A 23,682-nucleotide genomic window follows, 5' to 3' on the forward strand; every position below is an offset into this window, starting at 1 on the left:
ATTCTGCGCGACATCGCGCAGTACGCGCGACGCACGCGCCAATCTCCATAAAAGTAGTTACTCGCGAGCTGGACACGCCATTATTTAGCTTCGGCTTGGGTTATTATCAGCACCCAGACTCCAGGCGGTCTTAAACAGAGTGATTTTAAAACTGACCAAACACACATTTACTGCCTTATTAAATTAATACTCCCACCTTCACACTTTGTAAAAAGATGCGTTCAAAAACGGGCTTTGCCAGAGTTCAATAACTATTGCGCAAACAAGCAACATCATTAAAGCAAAAAGAAAGTATCGAGCAAACAGAAACCTTGAAGAACAAAAACACAGGGGAACACCTTAACTTTATTTGTGGGTAGGGCTTTGTAGCTTCAATCTGCATTGAAAATACATAGAATCAGCTATGAATCAAATTTGATTTTTAGGACATGCAAGAGTACGGCAAATATGTTTTCTGAAAATAAGACCAATTTCAGTGGTTTGAAGCGTAGGAAAGAAATGCCGAAGGGGAGGTGGGCCTTAAATTCTTACAAATACTAAAAAATAAAACAAAATATTCTCTCTGATTCTTTGTGTCGGTTCTATAATGTGGACTGGTAGATGGTCCTGCCGTTAATAATATTCCAGAACTCATTAGGGCATGGGAACCAGTCTTCAAGAGCGAGCGTTAGCTCCACAAGTCCATGAATTTTTATCGCCGCATGGAATTTTAGGCCTTGAAGCAATCATAGACTGACATTAAACATTGAAAACAGCGTAACAAATTTCAGGCATGTTTTATCTGTACAAAGCTGAAGAGCAAAGATGTAGTCAAGTCGTCAAATGTTGAATACGAATCTTCCCTACGGAATCGCAATTGAGGATGGAATCCCGTCTTGAGCCGTGGCAGCCTCGGCATCAATCTTGAGCTTCTTGGAGCAGATCTCCTCGTCCAAGTCCGGCCCCTCTGTCTCCTCCCGTCTCCGCTGCTCGCGCCGGGCCAGCATCTTCTCCAAGACCTCAAAGATCAAGAAGTCGTCCTTAATGTAGTCGTTGTTGAGGAGGTTGACCAGGTAGAAGGTGTTGTGGATGTGGTCGATGATCTGGCGAGAGGGGGAGTTGTCTGGGTAGATGTGGCCCCACTGGTGCTTCCAGAGCCCGAAGGCTTCGTCCTGGGTGGAAGGAGGAGAGAGGAGGCTGGGAAAATGCTCTCTCAAGAAAGGATGAAGTCTTTAAGTCTGTCAGTCAATTACAGAAACTATAACACTGGAATCTGACATAGGCGATTTGAAGGAAGACCTTTTGGGAACAAATTTCTTGAAAAATATTTTGCAGAATTGTGTTTTGTGAGAAAGAGAAAATTCGGAGAATTGACACATTAGGTTTAAGATATCCGAACGGTTAAGAGACGGTCGTACAAGACTGCCATAGAGAAGGGGGAGGGGAAGGGTGTTAGTAAATGTGGAAACAAATATGAACCAGGAAATTGGAGATGAAGAAGACACAGGAATGGCTACTGGTGATCCCATCAGATATGGCTACATCGGGGCATGCGGGATTCGAACCCACGGCCTGTGCGAACTCAGAGGATCGCACGCTCTGACCAAGCTGAGCTAATGTCCCTTTTACCATAGGTGTATGAGATCGGATCAAGTAGGATGACAGAATAGTGGTTAGTGGGAGGGAGGAGGGGGGAAGGGTTTGGAGCTGTGAAGAGTAAACTAGAGGAAGGAATGAGTGGTGGTAGACTGTGTTTACCGAAGGAAAAGAGACAGAATCAGGCAGAAAAAAAACACTGGAACAACTGAAAAAGTAATTATTCAGCTAAAACGAGACAGTCTTTTAGGCAAGGAAATATGAAGAAGTTTTGAGTTCCTTTCATCCGCAGCTCAAGACTTCTTGAATATTTCTCAAACTGGAATCACAATGTACATGTACATGTACATGTAATTAAAAGTCCGACTCAGACAAGTGGAAATCATCTTTCTGTTCAATCTGCAAAAGCATCTGGCCTAGTACCGGCAACTTTTGAGAGTTTTGACCCAAAGCCAAGAATGCAAACAACTGTGCTGTTTCTTTCGTTGGTGATCGATGCTATCTGGACAAGAAACCACACCAATTGCTTAGAACTAGATTTGATTGGTGAACTTTTTTTATGCCGTATGGGCTCCGTGCACAAGAACTCCTTCAACAGCTAGAAAAGGAGAGTTGAGGGAGACCTAGAATGGTTCCCGATCCGTCCATTGCGCATTTCGAATGATCCAAGGATATTGGGGGCAGGGTGGCAGGGATAGTGTTGGAGACCATTGCAAGTTAAATTCAAAGGTTTTCGTGCGCATGCGACGCCTGACGCTCATGCAAAGACGCTGTGGCTAATAGCTTTGGCACATTCAGGAAGTCGTGCGTACTTTGCGCACGAACAAGTACATTTGTACAAGGCTCTCAAAAGTGGTAAAAACGCGCCCTCTTTTGTTGGCACACAACGCCCATATGGGAGGTGGGAAACAAAATTGAAAAAAAAAAAGGGAAAGGCAGAAATGTAGGGATAAAATGATGGGGATATTTCTCTCAAGACAGAGAGAGAGAGAAAGGAATAAAAAAAAACATGGTGGTGTATTGTTGTGACATGGTGTATAATAATATAACATGCAAAACCATGCAGCAGAAGTTTGTACTTTGGTCAAACTTTAACAAATCCTCCATATACAGGGTGGCCTTAAAAAACTGGCAAGGCATCAACCTCGTCCGCAGTGCTTACTTTATTTCCAACCCCGTTTCCAATAGTAAGCCCTGGATAGGAAACTTTATTCCTGCATCCTGATTCGATACTGCAATTGGCTAGAAATGGATTTTTATCGTGTACTTGGTGTTGTTATTCAAAACGTGCAGTACGTGTTTTCACGATCATTCGTCCAACGCTTTCTCGAAAATACTCATTTCCTTTCCAATTTGTTCATATTAATATGAAATGTGATACTGCATGTTGTTTCGATAAGATCGTTAACAGTTTTATTAAATAAATCGTGTTTTCGTAACTCACGCCATGCTCGCGCTGCGACGAATTGACTCTGTTTTTACCCCAGACACCGCATACAAAAACAAGTGCTAATGTAACGCACATGCAGGCACCAGACTATTCCTCATTTGCATACGTGTTCAAAAATCTTACACATATGCAAATGATCCAATACCAGGGTGAGAGAACAGGTAGTGATATGCGCGTACTGCTCAACACCCTGGGGACGAGGTTGGCACGGCATACTTCTGCTACCTTGATACAACCACCTGTACCAGTGGATGGAGAATCTTTTAAAAACAGGCTCTAGAGTAAAAACTACTGGACCGAATCGGGCGATCTTGGTATCATTTTTCTTTTAACAGAATTCCACATGCGTTGGTATAGGTTGTTTGTGTTTCTCAAGGTAGCTGAAGAATGCCGTTCTGGGGGGTTTTTTTTGGGGGGGGGAGGGGGAGGGGGAGGGGAGGGGGAGGGGAGGGCCACCCTGTATTGTAAACATGATTATTAGGATATTCACGTAGTACTATTAAACATTACTCTAGTCCTACATGAGGAAATCATGAGGGCCAAGTTTGGCTGTTTATATACCAGTGGGCAGTGATTTACCAACTAACCACCCAAATCTCACCCCCTCCTCTGGAATGGTAAGAGCCAGCCTGATTATATCATCCTTCTTCGGCTGGGTGGGCCCTGGGCTGGAGGTTGTAAAGTGCAGTGCTAGCAATACATTAAAAGTATGTGTTCTATAATAGCCATGCATTACACAGTTCTCAGGACAAAAACCCTGGGGATGAGTTTGAAATAACCAAAGTTTTTAAGACGACATTTTAAGACTTTTTTAGTATCAAAGCAACATGGTTGTTTTCACTTATTTGGAAGAAATCAGTCTGAAAAAGGCTTTAAATAAGGATTTACAATGTACTACAACTATGTTGCTTCGGTACAAAAAAGGAGTACATGCATAAAAGGAATAAGAAGAAATACAGCCCCCCACACAAAAAAAATCAATTAAATTTTTTTTTTTTAAGGCTTGTTCCAAGGTCCTCACTTTGTAAAATCAAAACTAGGGCACGCCTAGAAATGCTAGTCCTGGACCAGCCTAAGTCAGAGCGCTCAAAATTCTATGCAACTGATTCAAAATGGCTATTAAATTCACATTAGTATTTTCATGTATCTGATCGACCCAGTTCTGTACTTGCATGGCTCATATTGAGCCCATTTGGAACTAGCACTGTATGAAGCAAAGATATGCACAGAATTCTGAGGCCAACTGAACCATTTATTGTGTTTAGAATATTGGTCGTTGCAGCCGTTTGTTTCGCCATCTAGCATATTGTAGTGTAACTGATTCGACAAAGCACCTAAGGCATTGACCTATCGCTGTAGAATTGTGTCAACGCAGCTTGTAAAATATTGTCTAATTTCATGATATAAATGGATGCAGAATGCGCATAATCTGAGACAAAAAAAGTTAGCTTACAAAAATTCTTTAGGGTTGTCTAAGGGGCTTGGCCAACTTGCAAACAGCGACTAAGGTCAATTTCAGTTAAAGAGCTATTACTTTTAGGATTAGGCCCCCCAAAAAAGTCTCCGGTTTCTGGTATGGAGCTTGCCCAAAAAGTGGTGCGACGACGCAGCTTTTTTTTTTTTACCTGTTTTTTTTTGCTTCAAATGTCGGCTGATGACTGCAAATGGTGCCCGACTAAACTTAGTGCAAATATATGGGAGTCCAGAGAGGCCACATAAAGCTTATTCTCGATCATAACCCCATCTAAAAACATGTTAAAATTGTGCAGTAGCAGGATTCCAGTCAAACCAGTGAGTTTGGCGGTTTTGAGCCATCATCTTTTATTGAAATTTTTTTTTTTTTCATTTTGCCGACGCGCATGGCTACGGCGACGCGCGCGCATACCAGAAACTGGTGACTTTTTTTTTGGCCTTATGGTCATGCCAGCAAAGGGGACAAAAGTATATATGAAAGGAAAGCATGCACTAGTTTTGGGTTGATGTTTAGCATGGGAGAAGGTTTCCGTTACTAAAGGACCTACCTTCCACACCATGAAGCTGACCGGATCCACCACGGTGGGCTGGATGATTTCAGCACCAGGGAACACGCCCCAGGTGACGGCGATGGGTCGCTGGCGGTCCGCGTTGCTAATGTCCTCCTTACCCTAGAGCAAGTGTTTGGGCGGTTTGGTTAAGCTATAAGGCCGGTGGATACCTCACACGGAAGTGAAGCAAATTAAAAATAATGAAACATTCGCTGTGAAATTCCCTAGAGTTGAAACGTGGTCAAATTTTACAAATTCGCAGTGCGACAAGGTGCTATGACATCACGAGTTAGCATTTCCTTTTGAGTCGAGTATACACCGGCCTTTATTGTACATTTTTTTAAACTGAAATATCAGGTTAATCTGATACAAGGGGTTAGAATTTTTATTTTTTTAAACAAACATTCAAACATCCCAAACGAAACAGCTCTATCCTTGTACGCTATCATTTGATCAACAAAGCTGGAGCAGAGACAAAACTATCTGTTTCAGAGATGCTAAATTTTAATAAAACTCTTGAATATTTGTTTAAATGGTTAAAGAAATATTTTTGTAAACTTTGCATAGGAATTCCAAACTTGGCAGGTGAATTTCTTCGCACAAAATTTCTTCCCAATGAGAATTTTAGTTGGCTAAGCACTAAGAATCAAATACTTTAATTTTAAAATTCCTGTTAAAATTCTTTTTGAAAGTGAGTGGTCCTAAAGCCAATGCCTTCATAATCTTTCAGATCGTCATCACCAAGGGTGAGAAATTCAATTGAGACTGCACTTACATTGTGATTGACCACGTGGTAGGTGACGGCAGGATAGTCCCTGAGTACATCCAGCAAAGCTGCTGCGTTCTCTCGAGATGTGAAAAACTCGAGGTAAGCCTGTTGCAAAGAGTTTATTACAAATCTTTCAAACATCTCACATTTGTTTGTTGGTGGATAGCAATGTCTGAAATAATGGGAGCTAGTTCTATGAGCAATCCCTCTTTTGCGATCGGTTGCAGTTGGCAACCACAGACTCTGCGGCAGTTTGGCCTTTAGATTTTGGACCAGTTGAATCCCCTTATGGGCTCCGTGCGCCAACGAAAGAGGGCGCCCTTTTACCTAGCAACGACATCCCATGGGCGGGGCATTTAGCTGGTTGACGCGCACCGTTCCTTGTGTGTGACGCACGTACACCAGGGGATTTGTACTATGTACATGCAGTGGTACATGGTACGGCCACGCTACGCGGCAAAATTGCTGTCAGGCAAGATGGCGTCGGTCGGTCACCCCCAACTGTGCTTTCCTTGGCGGCGAGGTGGTACTTGTGAACGGAGCGGATACTAAAACGAAACACAGGCTTCTCACTAAGACTAGTGTTGCATTTTGCACAACGGGGCAGGGTTTTTAGTCAAAATACCCCGGGGGCTAGGGTTAATAAGTACCTTTTGGTAGACGTAACCATTTGGCGCACCCCATCCCACCACGGGGTCCGAGGACGGCGCCCCGTTGACGCTAGGCTGGGAGTTGATAGTCAGAACACCTCGCTTGTTGATGCTGATCAGCCGGTCACGTAGACGCGAGGTCTCCGGGGCCAGCTCATCGTCATTCCAAGGCATACGCTTCACCTAAACGCATTAGGACACAGGCATGACAAGGACTGCATCAAGTCTGCAGTTCAGAACCCGATCATGACGAAATTCAGATTTCTGACAAAGCAAAACTAAAAAGACATCTTGCTTGGCACTATACATATATTTCTGACATGTGATTAAAGGGAATGTACAACATTTGCAAACATCGAAAAACAAAACTACCAAATTTTTACGAAATATCTTTCTAGGATGTTGGTAAATGACAGTCTAAAGCATCCTGTAAAATAATGGTACCAGGTGTGAAGTCATTTTCAAGAAAATGTGTCTTTTTGTATAAATTTCCAACGGTGGTCGACCGACCATCGTTGGAAAATCCTAACTATTTTTCAACTATTGCTCCAGATTTACCAATTTTCTTTCAGTCCAAAAGTTGTTTGCTGTTGGTTACATTTTCATGAACAGGTGCAGGCCAGCTAGACTGGTCTCCTTACTTTACAATTTTTTGGCATCTATAAATTGATCCATTTCATCTTTAGTGGAGTCAGGGAACCAGACTACTTGAATCCTTTTGTTTTTCTTGGTTTTTCCAGCATTTTCGAACACAAAACTTCAAACATGTCAGTGTAACAATATCTGATCTATTATACTAACCCCCAAAATAGTTCATTTCTGAAAATTACAGCCAAAGCCAATGATGTACATTCCCTTTAATACCCATCTCTCTTCCTATTCATGAAAAAAAGGCTGGACTTTGAACTTCAATGCACTGAAATAAGTATATACCGAGACGGCCAACCATATATACACACCACTCTAAGAACTGTCATTTCTTCAATGATCTCCAACTTAGAATGTCACCTCTCACACAAACTGACCAGTGTATCTTTCAGACAAGAACTGAAGGTTTGCATGAATTAGTTGGCAATAAGTGGACTTTGAGGTGAAACTAGTTACAACCTTGTTCTGAGAAGAAAAACCTTTTTAACTGCAACAGCTAAGCCATGTTCGTAGACTGGCGACTGTTTCAGATGGAATAAGTGGCGCTAATTGACGTATTATACAAACATCTCAACGCACAATTATTCCCTCTGATCACCAGGCCTTTAAATATTTTTTTTCGCATCACCTCGAGATCAGCACAACGTTACAGGTACCCAATTATACTCCTTGGACGAGACAGGCAATTGTAGTAAAGTGTCTTGCCCAAGAACACAAACACCATGCTCTCTGTCCAAGACATACGTGTGTTGGATAACATAACCGTTGGACCACAGAGCTCCAACTCTCGGCGCATTAAGATGCTCACCTTGTGACCGTAGCGGTTAGGCTCCCCGTCCAGATAGCACTTGAAGACCTCGAAGACGTCCTCCTCGCATCCCAGCTCCTCCCCCCACATCTTCTGCAGCTCCTCCTTGGAGGACTTGCTCTTGAGGTAGAAGAGATGGTAGTCCTTGAGATCGCCGAAGGCCGGGGAAGATGAGTCGCCCCAGCGACCGTTGGGGAAGTCGTCCCAATCTTTGGTCCTGTGTTGGGGACAATAATCAACATCAAGTGCACTCCGTAAGGAGGGTATCGGTACGTCTGATTCACTAGTACAGCATCTTAGGCATATAAGATCGTTTGCAAACACTAAAAAACGAAACTGCCAAAATATTATGAAATGGCCCACTTGACTGTAAGTATACAAATATTGAGTGGCTCAGCGTGGAATGGGAGGAATATTATCGCAAGGTAAAATCTGGACTTTTTCATTTCACGAGGCGAAGCCGAGTGAACTGGAAAAGTCTAGTGTTTACCGAGCGATAATATTCCTCCCATTTCACAATTTAAAGCCACTCAATATTTGTTTTATATAACTGACATATACATGTAGATCCTTGTCATTTGATATATTTGAACTTTTTTTTCAATACAAAACTGGAGGAAAATGTATTTCTCTCTTCCAAACCAACCCTTCACGAAAATGTTTGAACCCGCTGACGCTGTAGCACTGGCTCTTTGGAACAATACGCGCTACGCGCAACAGGCGCTGAACGTGCACACCAGCATGCATTTGCACACAAATACCGCATCATGATCCTAACTGTGGAATAGTATTTCCCATTCCCCATGGGCGGATAGTACTTTTTGAGCCGCGGCGTGAATGGGAGCAATAACAAATGTCACGTGATGTGAGTTTCACCAATCAAATGACAAGGATCTGTATGTCGGTTATATAATAAATAATAGTATGAAACATCCTGTGAAATTGTTTAACCAGCTTTACTGTCATTCTAAAAAGAAAAGAGGAATTTTGTATCAGTACTATATAACGACGGTTAGTACTTAACCATCGCTGAGAAACAGTTTTCTTAAATACTACATCCGTTAGACGGCTGCGAGCCAGCTGTTGACTTCATGTATACACTCGGGTACGTTACGTTTATGTATGTGTTACTTTCCCTCGACAGAGCCCGCCCTCGGGCATTCCCTGTGGCCTATGAGTTCTATGCACTACTGTGACGGTTGAAAATGAACAGCGTTTTTAAAAAAAATTTCCAGCCCCAATGGACACAAAACATTGAACAGTTCGTGGAACAATGTCTGCTATAGGGCAATTCCACGGTTACTCACGTTACATTTTTGATGTACTTTTGAGTTTCCTTGGGCTGTAATTACCTTACTGAAAAGGTTTCATAACTGTTATCCCCATGGTAGATAGAGTAGACCTAGACCTACCTAAGCACCAAAGATGACATCCAGAAAATGTGTTATGTATGATAAACAAGACGCACAAAATCGGTTACTCACGTTACGAAAATGTAACGTGAGTAACCGTGGAATTCCCCTATAGATTAATAGCCCATATTTGGTCCATTTCATGAAAAGTGCACAATAGCAAATGATCCCATATGCCTATAGAGCTGCATCCAAATGACTTGGATACGGCTCGAGATTACACACGTGCCTATGGAAGCAGAGGAAGCCGCTTCACATAGACACATTGTATACTGCTAGCTGTAGCCATAATGTGTCCTTACATTCAGAGAGCACGACTAGGGGTTGGGTCTGAAGTATACTCACCAGGCATGCAACTGGGAATTTAGAAAAAAATGAGGACATTCCAAACCACACCATACTTTCAGTGTTCTCCAACCTGTAAATATAACCCGGTGCCCCGCCAAGCTTTCTGAGGTACCCGCCAAGCTTCAAAAGTTGCCGCCAAGCTTAACAAGTTGTCCGCCATGCTTAAAAAAAAGGAAACAATAAAAAAAGACAAACAAGTGGGACTACCCTTACCCTCCAGGGTATATTTTGGCCCGAAACTCTGCCAAAAGCAGTAACATGGAACATTTGTCAAACTGACAAGCCTGCCCATTGTAGCAATCGATCAGGTCAAAAGTCTCAAGGCATAACTGCCTCAGAGTTCCTGGTCACTGATGTGTTCAAAAAGATGATGCTGAGCCAGAATTGTACTTAACAGTTACTGTGTTAGAAATGGCCTAAAAGCTGTTATCCATACATAAATTGCATGTTCATCTGCAAATAGCGCCCCCTAGCATAAAGAAAAGTATGAATGCAAATAGCGCCCCTAACATAAATACAGCACCCCCCCCCCCTCCGCTTTTTGACGGTGCACCGACATTTAATTTTCAAAGTTGGAGTACACTGTACTTTGTACAGTGCTTTTCAATTTGTAATGGCATTCATGCAAAGTTAAAAAAAAAAAAGGAAATCAGCGGATCCGAGGAAAAATTGCATGCCTGACTCACCTATGAATGTAACTCTTTGGTCGAGCGGCCCAGAAGATCGGTCGGACGTCCTCTTTGGTCCTCATGTGATTGGCTGTGGTTTTCCACGGTAGAGGGCGGTGTATAGGGTCCTCGTTCCACAGGCCCAGCTGCTTCAGGATCTCAATGGTGGCCACCTCGCGGTTCAGTGTATAGATGTGAAGGCCGTGGACGTCACCGCTGCAGACCATACATGTAAAACACATAGCTTTGGTAATCAAGAATTATTTGGCACACTAACTGGTTTGAAAAAAAAAAGGGTACAACAGAAAGTATACAGGTTTTTGCAAAACTTGAGTTTTGATGATTATCTGTCCCCTGCTCTTTATGAAAAAAAGGGCACAGTATCAGTAGTGTGAGTGGCCACCGATAAAAATAGCTGAAAACAGCTGAAAAAGGTGTAAAAAAAGCTGAACTTTGGAAATCCCATATACTTTTATACACAGCAAGTGAGAGAAAAAAAGCTGAAATCCAAAAAAAAAAAAACTGAAATCAGTGTATACACGCAAAGGTTTTGCGGTTTTCAGAATGGATGAGGACAAACACACAACGAGCGAGGCCGGAAGTATCTGTCTGCGACCCGCTCGCAGCGAGCGAGGCCGGAAATATGAGGGTGTGCTACCCACAGATGATGGCCTGACCCCGTCTGGCATCAAGGTTCATGAAAACAATCTCGCGCCTGGCTCCGGTCAATGTCAAAATACTCGCGGCGCGAACTGGTTAAGATGGACGGTAATTTTAAGGTTTAAGCAGTGAAAAAGCCAAAGATGATGGCGGGCTCCAGCCCCGAGAACTAAGCCCAACTGACCTATCAAACATCTCCTTGCACATGGTGACGGCCTGGTGAATGCCATAGTTCCTGACGGCCGCGTCGTTGTCTTTGATCGGCTCTATCACTTTCACGATGTCTTCTGGAACTTCCAGCTTGGACAACTTGACCAGATTGCGCAGAGAGGTGTAACCCTGCCGGGAAACACAAACAAAATTCACAGGGGCTATTACAACTGGACACAATAATGGCACAGTCCAATGGGACTAGCACCCATTATCTCGGAATTAACAATTTATGCAACAGGTGTTGATGGCTCAATGAGCCCATAGAGGAATATCCTCCATGATGCAACAGGGTCCCACAGACTTTTACAACTGTTGCGCTGTATTGCACCTGGCTAGGTTGGGGTTAAAGCTATAGTCCATCATTTGCAGCTATCCGAAAAGTAACTGGGGTAATTATTGTTGAAAAACATACTTGGTTGAAAGATAGTAAGGGGACTAAACTCCCTGTGAAATTATTCTTTCTAGCAAGCTGTCATTTTGAAGTAATCAACGAAGGAAAGCCTTTCCAACGGTGCTTCTTAAGACGCACCGTAGGAAATTTAAATTAGTAGTTCGTTTTGTTATTCGGCGAAGCGCGCGCAAGCATTGGCACGACGCATGGTTGCTATAATTCGTCGGATCAGTGCGTGACATCGCGTAGCTGCAATCGGCTCAGTGAAAACGGGTCATGATTCAGCAACTTTTGATTTGAAATTGAGATCCTAGAATGCTGTTTTTCTCGGAATACATATACAGCTGAAGCTGAGCTGAAACTTAGATTTTGAGCCATTTTGTTGCTTCAAACAAACAAAATGCACAAATTTCAAATGATGGACTACATGTATATCTTTAATGCTGTCTCTGACACCAACCTGAATGGGCATGACACCGGGGATGATAGGCACCGTGATCCCGATGGCGCGACAGTCCTTGTAGAATGTGAGGAAGTCCTTGGCGTTGAAGAACAGCTGGGTGATGATAAACTCAGCTCCCGCATCTACTTTCATCTTGAGGTGCTTCAGGTCTTCTTGGTAACTCTCTGCTTCTGGATGACCGCCGGGATAACCTAATGATACGGGGAGAACAGGAATGAGATCCCATGAACTCTGTGCACAGCACAGGTGACCTATCCACTCAGTTCACAAGTACCCCCTCACCGGCAAAGCAAGTACAGTTGGGGGTGACCGACTGACGCCATCTTGCCTGACTGCAATTCATTGTGCCACGCGGCGCGGCCACTGCGTGTGCATAGTACAAATCCCCTGGTGTACGTGCGTCACACACAAGGAACGGTGCGCGTCAACCAGCGAAATGTCCCGCCCATAGGATGTCATTGCTAGGTAAAAGGGCGCCCTCTTTTGTTGGCGCACGGAGCCCATAGAGCCCTGTTTCAATCGTTATTGAGTTCAACTCATTTGTGGTGGTTAATTCAAAACCTGAGTGGGGACACAGTGCTTGTGTTTTGGGGCAAAGACACTTTACTTCAACTGCCTCTCTCAACCCAGGAGTATAAATTGATAGAGACCAGATTGCGCTGATCTCGAGCTGCAGCAGAAGCACTTTCAGATTTTGGTTTAAAGGGCTATATATTATAAAAGCACCTCATTATTATTTTTGCTGATTATTAACATAGCTTTTCAGCTAGCTACGAACAACAGTTTTCCTGTAAAACAGTCCAAATGAACACAAATGGTTTGCCACTGATTATAAAATGACACAGAGTGCTTAATTTGAAGGACACCTGGGTGCCATTGCCATATTTGCTCACGATCAGGTGCATTCACCTCATGTGCACACACTATAGAATTTTGTACATCAATTAAGTTATCATCCGATTGTGCATACCCTGCACCATACGTCACAACAAGTGCCCATGGCTGGCTCTTGTGGGTAGTCCTGCACAGCAGCCATAGACAAATGTATCTACTGGGCTTATCGTCGTGTCATTCATTTCTGGTTTTGAAATGACAGTGTGTAAAGAACCAACACATGTTTCTGCCCCACTTGCTTATACCGACTCCAAGGCCCATGTGGTAACGGATGGGGCAATTGCTGCAAAGTGCCTTGCCCAAGGACATAATAATTTTACTATGGCATTTTAAAATGACAAACAAAAATAGCTGTGGACCACAAAATACAACCATTGATTAGCAGTACAGACCTAATATAATGCATTGCAGATACCTTTGAATTTTGGTATGTATACGCACAAAAGGTTTACTCGTATCTGGGAAACATGAAAAAAACATTGGTCTTTTTATCTACGTCCGCCTTGACGCATAAGGTCTGTTGCCAACTCTGCACAAAGAACTCGATTTTGAGCACAGACCACACTTTCGAGTAAATCCATTTTTAGTATTTGGTGTATAAAATTGGTGCAAAAATGAAGGATACAGATTTCATGATCTGCATACCTGCTACACAAATAGAGAAGTGATCGCCGAATGTCTTCTTGATGTGTCGGACCAGATCCACCGCATAATTGAAGGCGTCTTCTGAATTCGACTTTTGCCATTCCAGATCTCCGGGCACATCTACGGAAAAAAAATGGAAAAATCTATGCTTGACTGAAAATTAGGCAGCAGTCAGACACAGGCCAACCTGACAAGTTCTGTGACCCTGGCACCAAATTCTTCAGGCCTTTCCCAAGCAAGGGAGGATCCAGGGAGGGGGGCCAAAGGGGGCCATGGCTCCCCCCCCCCCCCAAAAAAAATCCAATTTTTTTGTATTTAGTGGCTTCGTAATAAAGGCATGGCAATGAGAACACCACCATCTTTCCTCAAAAACATTTGTTAAAGTAGTCAGAAATTGCCTCAGATCGCACCACAGAGCATCTAGAATCCAACAATTTTTAGGGGCCCTTAAGCGGGCCCCGAACCCCACGCCGTACTTTTTTGGACACACTTTTTGGGGACCAAATTTTTTTTTGGCCCCCCCCCCCTTCCCAAATTGTGTTCTGGATCCACCCTTGTTCCCAAGCATGTTTATGGTGAGCTTGGGTCACCAGACGTGTTTCAGGCACCAGACTAGTATATTTATTGACAGAGGCCTTATTCCAACTGATGCCTACCGTTACGGCTACGTCTGTTAATTGTCAGGATGTTCGCACCAAGTTGTTAACATCAGAGACCTAGGCAAGAGCTACGGACCAAGTCTTCTGCTGTGGGAATTGACCTACTGCGGAAGAATCGCTTTAGAATCGTGTCAACGCAGCTGGTGAAATATTGTCCAATTACATGATATACAAATGGACATGGAAGGCACAACATCGGAGACAAACAAAACTTAGTGTACAAAAATTCCAAAGGGTTGTCTAATGGGGTGTGGCTAACTCGCAAACGGCGATAGGTCACTTACGGTAAGTGTTGACCCGTATGCATTCTTTACTGTCACAGTAACGTTACTGGGAAAACCTGACTGCAATGACGCCATGTCCCAATTCGGGCGATTCACAATGCAGTGCGCCACCAAGAGTTTGCCATGGAGAGTTCATTTTTCCCAGTGCATTGTGGGAGATGGTCGACAAATTCACAGTGCGGGACATTTGAAATTGTTAAGTTTTTCCGGCCAGAAAGTTTGTAAGCATATGATTCGAGTATATGTTTGCCTGTTTCTTTTTGTTTTATCAATATGGAGTTATTTTGTAAGGCGGCAGAACGTAATGCGCCAATCCATAAAACGTTAGCTTAAGTTGTTAACTGTCACTCTTTCAAATGGGCCATGTTTTGTTGACCGTACACTTGAAAAACGAACTTTCCGTGGCAAACTCTTGGTGGCGCACTGCATTGTGAATTGAAATCTGAATGCACAATAACTTATGCTTACTTTGCAAAACTATTTTGTTTTATTTCAATATAAGGACTCCTGCAAGGACTATTATCCCTCCAACAATCCAAAAAAGTTTGAAACAAAAAAAATCTGGCTTGGCCCAAGATCAACAAGCAGATCTGTCCTTGAAGGTACAAGTTGTTTTTAATAACAAACCTGAGCTTTGTGTACGACCTGAGGTCACATTGGGGGTAGACAGATTGCATCTGATAAATATTTCCGTTGACGGTATGCAAACATCCATTGTCAAAGCCCAACATTTTGAAAAATATAAAGTCCAATGTCATTTTCTTAATCAGATACTGTAAACAAATCCTTTCACACATGTACAAATAAAAATGAACTGTTTTGTTATTCAGATTTCAGCAGGGTTTACAGGTCAAATTTTCGAACGTCCATGTAAATATCTTTCATTTATCATGTAGTCAATCGTTAACCATGTTAACATATTGCATCAGCTGAAATTCAAGGCAACGTGAACGAATGAATTGAATAAATTTGCCACTGTTCTGAAGAATTTTGCCTAAAGGATCCTGACTTTCACACAAACACGCTCCACAAAAATAAAGGTCATTGATTATTTCATATTGATCTTGGTCCCATCTGTTTCTCATTTTGTTCGTTTGAAGCAACAAACGTGCTGAAAATCTAAAGAAGGGTGCTGAACAACTAACCTGATTAAGTTTCAGCTCAGCTTCAGCTGTATATTTCGAGAAAAACAACATTCTAGGATCTCTATTTCAAATCCAAATTTGCTGAATCATGTTTTGAATTGGGCCTGAATTCAGCGTCCGAGACACATTCTCACTGAGCCGCTTGCAGCTACGTGATGTCGCGCGCTGATCCGATGAATTATAGCAACCGCATGCGCGTGTGCATCGTGTCAACGCTTGCACGCGCTTCACCGAATAAAAAAAACGAACTACTAACGGAAATTAAGACGCACCGTTGGAAAGGCCTTCTTTCGTTGATTTCTTCAAAATGACAGCATGTCCGAAAGACTAATTTCACAGGGAGTTTAGTCCCCTTACTGTCTTTCAACCAAGTATGTTTCTCAACAATAATTACGTCAGTTACTTTTTGGATAGCTGCAAATGATGGACTGTAGCTTTAAAGTTAATAACAACGATTACAACTATGCAGCATTTCGGCAAGCCTACCTCCACGGAGAGCCAGTATATTCCGGACTCCGCAGTCCTTTGCACGGTTCAGGTACTTGCTGATGTCGTTTTTGGTCTGCCCGACGCAAGTCATGTGCAACATGGTCTCGATCCCGCAGTAATTGATGGAGCTGGTCGCTATGGTGATGGAGCTGGTCTCCGTCTGGCCGCCGGGGTTACCAGCCGGATGCCATGTGATGTCACAGAATAGGGGACCGCCTGCGTGCATGCGCTCCAATCTGATGATGTAATACATAGTGGATCAGAAAATGTTCCACCCGCATATCTTGCATAAGTCAAACTACTCTAACAGTCTTGAATCCTCCAATTTTGATATGATTTTTCACACCCCCTAGACTAAATTTACATGTTCTTAATAAACAAGTTCGATCTTTGGCACATTTAGCAGTTACTACACGCGAAAGATCCACCTTCAAGTCATTCGAAATTACTGCCATGTCTAGTCGATGGAAAATTAAACTTTATATAAGTACTTATTCCTTACGGCTTAGACTCTGAAACTTGGACGGAAGGGGAGGACTTTGAAATCTGTGAAACAGTAAGGACATCTGTTTGTGAAATTTTAGAGATTTTGTCTGACAAATTAAAAATTATCAGAAATTTGTTAGAGATTTGTAACTTTTCTTAATTGCAACAAATTTTTTGAAGACATTTTACAAGGGGAATGGGTGCAGATTTTTTGTTGGGGGGGGGAGGGGGAAGGGGGGTTCGTTAATGTTGTGAGTTTCTCTGGACCAACATACAGCCCAGCCTGTGATTATATGCTAATGTGGTCATATCAAACCAACTGTGAATATTTTTTCAGAAATAATCACTTTTTAACCCCAACCACCTGATGATGGTAGTTTTTGTAAGGCTGGGGTGTTTCCAAACACTCGAGTTAAAAGAATATCTGCTTCAATCCGGCGTTCAAAAATCTTCCAAACCAAAATCATACCGAGGATTTCCAATAAGCTTGACTTGCGAAACAAATGTAGGGACTAAGTTGAAATTTACATAACAGTCATTCGAAACAACTCCATCTATATGGCCGTTTGCAAAATTTAAAGCTTGCCTGACAGAAAGCAAAAATTTAGTGGAAAGAACGCAGTATCCTGACGCCACTTCTTTTGTTGCGTACAAAGTCTATGGAGAGTCGAGTGCATTTTCAAAGTATTTTCTAACAACATTGGACCCGCAGATTCGAACCAGCCAAGGAAAGATTTCCATATACGAAGTTCACTAATTTTTCTCTGTATTGACTAACAAGCCCCCAGATAGCAATTTCATGTCATCAAAGTCAATTTGAGCAGTGAGAAAATACAAGCATTTTCTTAGAAAACACTTAAATTTTTTCAGTCCAATCTCATAGGGTTTGTACACAGGGTGTTGAGTGAACTTCGTATATGGAAATCTTTCCCCAGCCAACTGATCCCGTTAGCTCAATGGTCGAGTGGTAAGACATCTGCACTAGAAAGCAGGAGGTCGTGGGTTCGAGTGATTTTTTCCAACTTTTACTCGGGAGGTAACACACTGAGTAGGCCTATACAGTGTTTAAACGTCGATGAAGGGCAAAACCTAATTTGAAAATTGGAATTGTCATCGAGATAATCTATGATGAAAAATGTGGCGTCAGGCTGCAACATTCTTTCCAATATATTTTTGTTGACTAGGGTCACTTCAAAATGGTGTTACATAACCAACCTTGCCAGTAAATTGACGGCTCCGTTGGCGGTTCTGGGCGGGAAAAATTCCAACGAGAACCACCTCTCCTTACACGCAATACGCTGGCTGATCCGGTCAATGAGGGGGGTGTTACAGGGGGAGGGGCTTCTGGAGACAGACAGGGGGGTGGCCGAGGAGTCGCTGGCACTGCTGCTGCCATTGCTGCTCTCCGAATGCCTCTTGTTCGGGCGGGACGCTCCGTTGGCTGTGGTACTCATTATGTTGGCGGGCGATGTGGGGTGGATGAAAATCAGCAATCAATCTGACAAAATGGAGAATGCGTGCTGTCATTTACGGCTGAGTAAAATAAATAAAATAGTTTCTTGCCTGTTTTTAAGATGTAACCCTTAAAGGGAATATACAACATTTGCAAACATCAAAAAATAAAACTACCAAGTTTTTACGAAATACCTTACTAGGATGTTGGTAAATGACAGTCTAAAGCATCCTGTAAAATTACGGCACCTGGTGTCAAGTCATTTTCAAGAAAATGGTATTTTTGTATATATTTCCAAAGGTGGTCGGCCGACCACCGTTGGAAAAACCTAACTATTTTTGAACTACTGCTCCATATTTACAATTTTCTTCAGTCAAAATTTTGTTTGCTATTGGTTACATGTTCATGAACGGGTGCAGGCCAGCTAGACTGGTTCCCTTGCCTTACAATTTACCGACATCTATACATTGATCCATTTTACCTTTAGTGGAGTCAGGGCACCAGACTACTTAAACAATTTTAGTTTTTTCTTGGTTTTTCAAGCATTTTCGAACACAAAACTTCAAACATGTCACTTAAACAATATTTGATCTATTATACTAACCCCTCAAATACACATGTACTTCATTTCTGAAAATTACAGCAAAAGCTAATGATGTACATTCCCTTTAAAACATAGCTACAATTTTGTTCCAAACAAATAAAAGGACAATATGTTTGCACAATATATTACCAATGTATGAAAAAAAAAAAAAAAAGAGGAAGGCAGGGAAAAGGAAGCAGGAGGAGACAAAAAAGTTAGAAACTGTTTTTCTTTTTTACTTGGCCTAAATTACAAGTCTTATGTTGAAAAGCATGTAATTACATGAAGCAGGACAACATGATGAATATTTGAAAGAAAGTTTTGTTCTTCCAAATTTTACGTGGTGATTTTATCAAGAAGTATTTATATAACTACAAAATACTAGCCTACTTGTACTAGGCCTATCCGGTTCGTTAGTAAAAACGTCATACATGAGCGCGCACACCACTGATTACTATCGCCCATTGGCTAAACGCTCGAGTTGCGTTTACTTCCGGTTCCATTCGTGCTGTGCTACACTGTGTGGGAAGTACGCATGCTTGAATTGAGATAACGTCACACTAACGAACCGGATATGTTTTTCGTAACTCTCTAGAGAGAAGTAGAAGAATGCACCAAGCTTACTGCAACGCAAGCATTTTCAAAACAACGGACATTCTACTTGATTCTCTACCAAACAGCAGTATTTTGTTTTCAAAACATAACGTTGTTTAGATCATTTTATCATGCTTGTAATCCTTCAATGTCATTCAGATTAGTGGGAAAGTCACATAGTTGGAAATGTTCGAAACATAATGATAAATGGGCATTGGGTAGGGTTAATTTATTGGTAATCCTTACTTTTAGGACCCCGTTCCTATATAGGAAGGGAAAAACTCACCAAAACAGTTGACTAAATGACACTCAAAATTGACATTCTGATACTTCTTGGCACATCTGAACAATTGGCAATGACACCTTCTTGAATATCAGCAGGTTTAATTTTTTGGAAAGAGGGCAGGGCTTTGATTTATGAGGGAAATTCAGGGGTAAAAGACGACGATGACAACCAGAAAACAGACTCAAAAACCAAGATGGCAAACGTGAAAGCTCGATGCGATGAAAGCTCGATGCTGATTGGCTGATAAAAAATAAACATCTTATTTATTTTTAGTCTGGTTTCCAGACCAAAAGATTCAGGAGTAGTCAGAATGTTTTGGTCTGGGAACCAGACTAATTAATTTTTTTAGCAGCCAATCAGCATCGGGCTTTCATTATGTAGGGCTTTCACGCGTGTGAGAACTACAACATGCACGTCCGACTGCGAAAAAAGGTAGGAAAGTCACATTTTCTTCGAAAGTGCTTTCAAAACTACAACTAACATGAGTTTATATGAAGAAAAAAGACTGCTTTAGCCTGCAAAAGTCACTTTGGTACTGGACAGTCATCTGCAAAAGTCAGTTTTAAACAGAACTTGTAAAAAATAGAGGTGTCCTAAAAGTAAGGATTACCAATTTATCTTTTACCAAAAATGAACAGGAAAGATTCCCATATCTTGCCATCAGTAATGTTTCCCTTCAGTGACATATCACTATCTGCCATCAGAAAGTGAAAGTCATTAAAAAAAGTCAAATGTAGTGATGTGAAAAGTAATTATAAAAAGGCAGTGTATATTTTGCCGGAGACGGCAAACCTTTAGTAAACGTTAGTTTGCCGGATATGCACTGAACATGCGCAGTTACTGGTTTTTTGTACTTAAAGGGAATATACATCATTTGCTTTTGCTGTAATTTTCAGAAATGGATGGAATTGGGGGGTTGGAAATATAAAGCAAATATAGTTACACTGACTTTTTTGAGGTTTTGGGTTCGAAAATGCTATAAAAACCAAGAAAAACGATCATTTTCCTGTAGTCTGGTTCCCTGACTCCATATAAGAAGAAACAGAGCAGTTTACATACATTGGGGAATTGTAAGGTCAGGGAACCAGTCTAGCTGGCTCGTACCCGTTCATAGGTTTGTAATCGATTGCAAACAAGTGCAATGGTCAATTGGGGCCAGTATTTGAAAAAAAGCCAGTTGTTTCCAACGCTGATCGGCCGATCAGCGTTGGAAATTGATATAAAAATACAACTTTTCTTGAAAATGACAGTATACCAGGTGCCATAATTTTACAGGATGCTTTAGACTGTCATTTACCAACATCCTATTAAGGTATTTCGCAAAAACTTGGTAGTTTTATTTTTCGATGTTTGCAAATGTTGTATATTCCCTTTAAACATTTTCCGGTGACAAATTTTAGTCTGGCTCCATGCCAAAATTATCGTTGTAACCTCGTATTCACAGGATGGGATTCAGACCATTTTATAATTTCGGACTTTATTTCCCTTTTAAAAAAAATCCTCCAGAGCCACAAATCTGAAAAAGAAAATGTAATACTCTGCAAAAAAATGTTTGAGACATGTTAAAATAATAAAAGAAGAATATTCTTATTTATTTGGGGATGAGAAAAAAAAACATAAAAATGCGCTGCGGTCGGAATCGAACCCGAGTCATCCCGCTTACTAGAGCCTTTGCTTAACCACTACACCAAACGTGCGACACAACTTTTGGTGGGAATTTAATACACCTTATAATTCAGCCCTATCTTAAAGAGTACAGCGCCCTCTGTTGATATGGATTGCCGCCGGCAAACCTTTAGTAAACGTTAGTTTGCCGTCATTACCTCTGGCAAAATATCCACTATCTTATAAAAATGCATGGCACATGAACAGCTAGTGCGCACAAGAACAGGTGTGCACGTGAACAGCTGCGTTACATGGGTGCATGCGCGAGCACGCGTGCGTACGCTAAAATGTACTTCGATAATTAATAATATTTTGGGAAAGAAATTCGTTTTTTGTGATTAAAAAGAATTTTGGAACGGAGTTGGTTTTTGGCAATGGAAGAGAGAAGATGTACATTGTAATTGTGGCACACTTGTAATAAAGTCGGAAGACGTTTTGTAACATCACACAACTGAAGTAGCCTCACTATTTTTGGTGCAAGACTGAATTCCCCTCCTATCCTACACTTCACACGAAGTTTCCCGGGATCCGTTCCTGAATCTGACACTGACAGCTTTACACAAACTTAGCAAGGAAAATATTGGCGTATTTACTGAGAAAACACTTAAACATTTTCAGACCAGTCTCATACGGTTTATGCACAGGGTGACAAGTGATGGCCAGATATATGGGCATCTTTCCAATGAACAAAATGACCAACAACAACATCAAATCGAATAGCAGTAGCACCAGGGAAATTTTACATCAAAAATCGCCTGCAGTGTAGGCCTAGGCCTAGACATAACGGCTGACGGTCATTGCATTGTCGTTACGTGTCCGTTAGTCGAATCATGGAGCTATGCAATTTATGCTGAATTCGTTCAATACCTGAACACCTGATTTAATCTGAATAATTTGTTTTTGTGCGATTCTACCACCTACACAAGCCCACATTGCATTGACAGGGAATCAAACAAATTTTGCACTCACATTCACATTGTATGTGCAGCAACGCTGTCGTCTGCTACAATTCACGCAACAAAACACGCTGTATTCGCATACAACGCAAAATACAACACACGCGTAACCCTCGGCTCACGATCCTCACCGCATGGCGGCTTATCAACGAAAGAGGCAGACGAGAAAATTTGGCAGCGTTTGTAGCCTTTTAAATCATGAATATTCATCAACTGATGGCCAATAGAGAGACGTAGAACCTCGGACACCACCAAAATGAATATTTACTACCTGATTTGGGCCAATCAATGCAGGTTGCGTCTGAAATAGGCGGGGTCTTCGGCGTCGGGTCAATCTTTTGATGTGTTGTTAAACATATAATAAACAACGAACGGCTGAGGTCAGCTAGCTCGCAGCGAGATAACGTTTTTGTTATTAAAACTTTCATCGAAAAGGCCATGAAAAATAATAATCTAGCGGTTCACCGTTATCTCTATACACAAGTTAGGCCTCGCGCCACTCTTGAACGAGTTATCACCTGTATACAATTTTATTTTAATCAAACTTTAACAAATAAAGTCATTATCATTTGGTGGATGAGTTCGAGGGTTGAACTTTAAGTTTAGAGGGGGAAGTTTAGAAATTTTGGAAACCGGTTTGACATAATACTGAAATTTGAAAGGGTTTCATGATTTTCGTAGTTTAAACGACGTTCACAAAACAGCTGGGCATTGTATGCATGATTTCCGCTTTTATTTTGCTTGGCAACTTAAAAAAAAATGGGAAAAAAAGATGTCTATTCAAAACCAAAAACGTATATAATATTCCTCACGTACCGGTGTCATATGAAAATCGGACTCGTATGAAAATCGGACTCTTTTTCCCTTTTATTGGTTAAACCCTCTCACGTGACCGGTCCCCCTCCTAATTATCTATGCATGAGCATGCGCAATATCACCAATGAGTCTGTATTTCATAAAACCTAAATTCATGCTACACCGGTTTAGTGGCTGTGGCGGGGGGGGGGGGTGCAAACCGTTCAACCAGTGGTATTAATGTTACGATACTAGTAAAATGCGGCCAAAAATAAATAAATGGAATGCTAAAGTTCCTAAATTTAGTCTCGAATTGCCTTAGAATGCAGGAGCAGGGCGTGCCTTCGCCACGCCTTCACTGAACCCCCCCCCCCCTAGTCCGAGTAACTTGGACCCAACTTATCGCCTTTTTAACATTCGAACGTGGTCTGGTGATAACCCCCTACTATCGCCAGACCATGTCCGAATGTTAAAAAGGCGATAAGTTGGGTCCAAGTTACTCGGACTACCCCCCCCCCCCCTCAATCCCGTTACTCAACCCTCATATCAACCCCCCCCCCCCCTTACCCACCTCCTTCCCTATTCCTGACAGCTATTCCTGGGCTTCAAAATCACAAAGGAAAATTCTATTCACAAAGGCATAAAAGATGCCATGATTTTTTTGTTTTA

At 41.9% G+C, this 23,682-nt stretch overlaps 1 protein-coding gene across 3 annotated transcripts; it reads right to left on the bottom strand.

The window, feature by feature from the left end:
- Positions 1–218: 218 nt before the first annotated feature.
- LOC119742419 (methylenetetrahydrofolate reductase-like) lies at positions 219–22,388 on the bottom strand. 3 transcript variants are annotated; one of them, XM_038218338.1, is made up of 12 exons: positions 22,243–22,388; positions 17,897–18,179; positions 16,193–16,431; positions 13,619–13,738; positions 12,077–12,270; positions 11,197–11,351; positions 10,371–10,568; positions 7,925–8,141; positions 6,469–6,651; positions 5,825–5,923; positions 5,047–5,169; positions 219–1,151 (listed from the first exon to the last, which is right to left on the bottom strand). In XM_038218338.1, the coding sequence occupies exons 2-12, from the start codon at positions 18,133–18,135 to the stop codon at positions 843–845; spliced, it is 2,076 nt and encodes a 691-aa protein (XP_038074266.1). In that variant the 5' UTR covers positions 18,136–18,179; positions 22,243–22,388; the 3' UTR covers positions 219–842. The 3 variants fall into 3 exon arrangements, with proteins under 3 accessions (XP_038074266.1, XP_038074265.1, XP_038074267.1); XM_038218337.1 differs by having other exon boundaries at positions 22,232–22,388; XM_038218339.1 differs by having other exon boundaries at positions 22,350–22,366.
- Positions 22,389–23,682: the final 1,294 nt, after the last annotated feature.

The sequence above is a fragment of the Patiria miniata genome, unplaced genomic scaffold (assembly GCF_015706575.1).
Source record: "Patiria miniata isolate m_02_andy unplaced genomic scaffold, ASM1570657v1 HiC_scaffold_6, whole genome shotgun sequence".
NCBI classification, from domain to species: Eukaryota; Metazoa; Echinodermata; class Asteroidea; order Valvatida; family Asterinidae; genus Patiria; species Patiria miniata.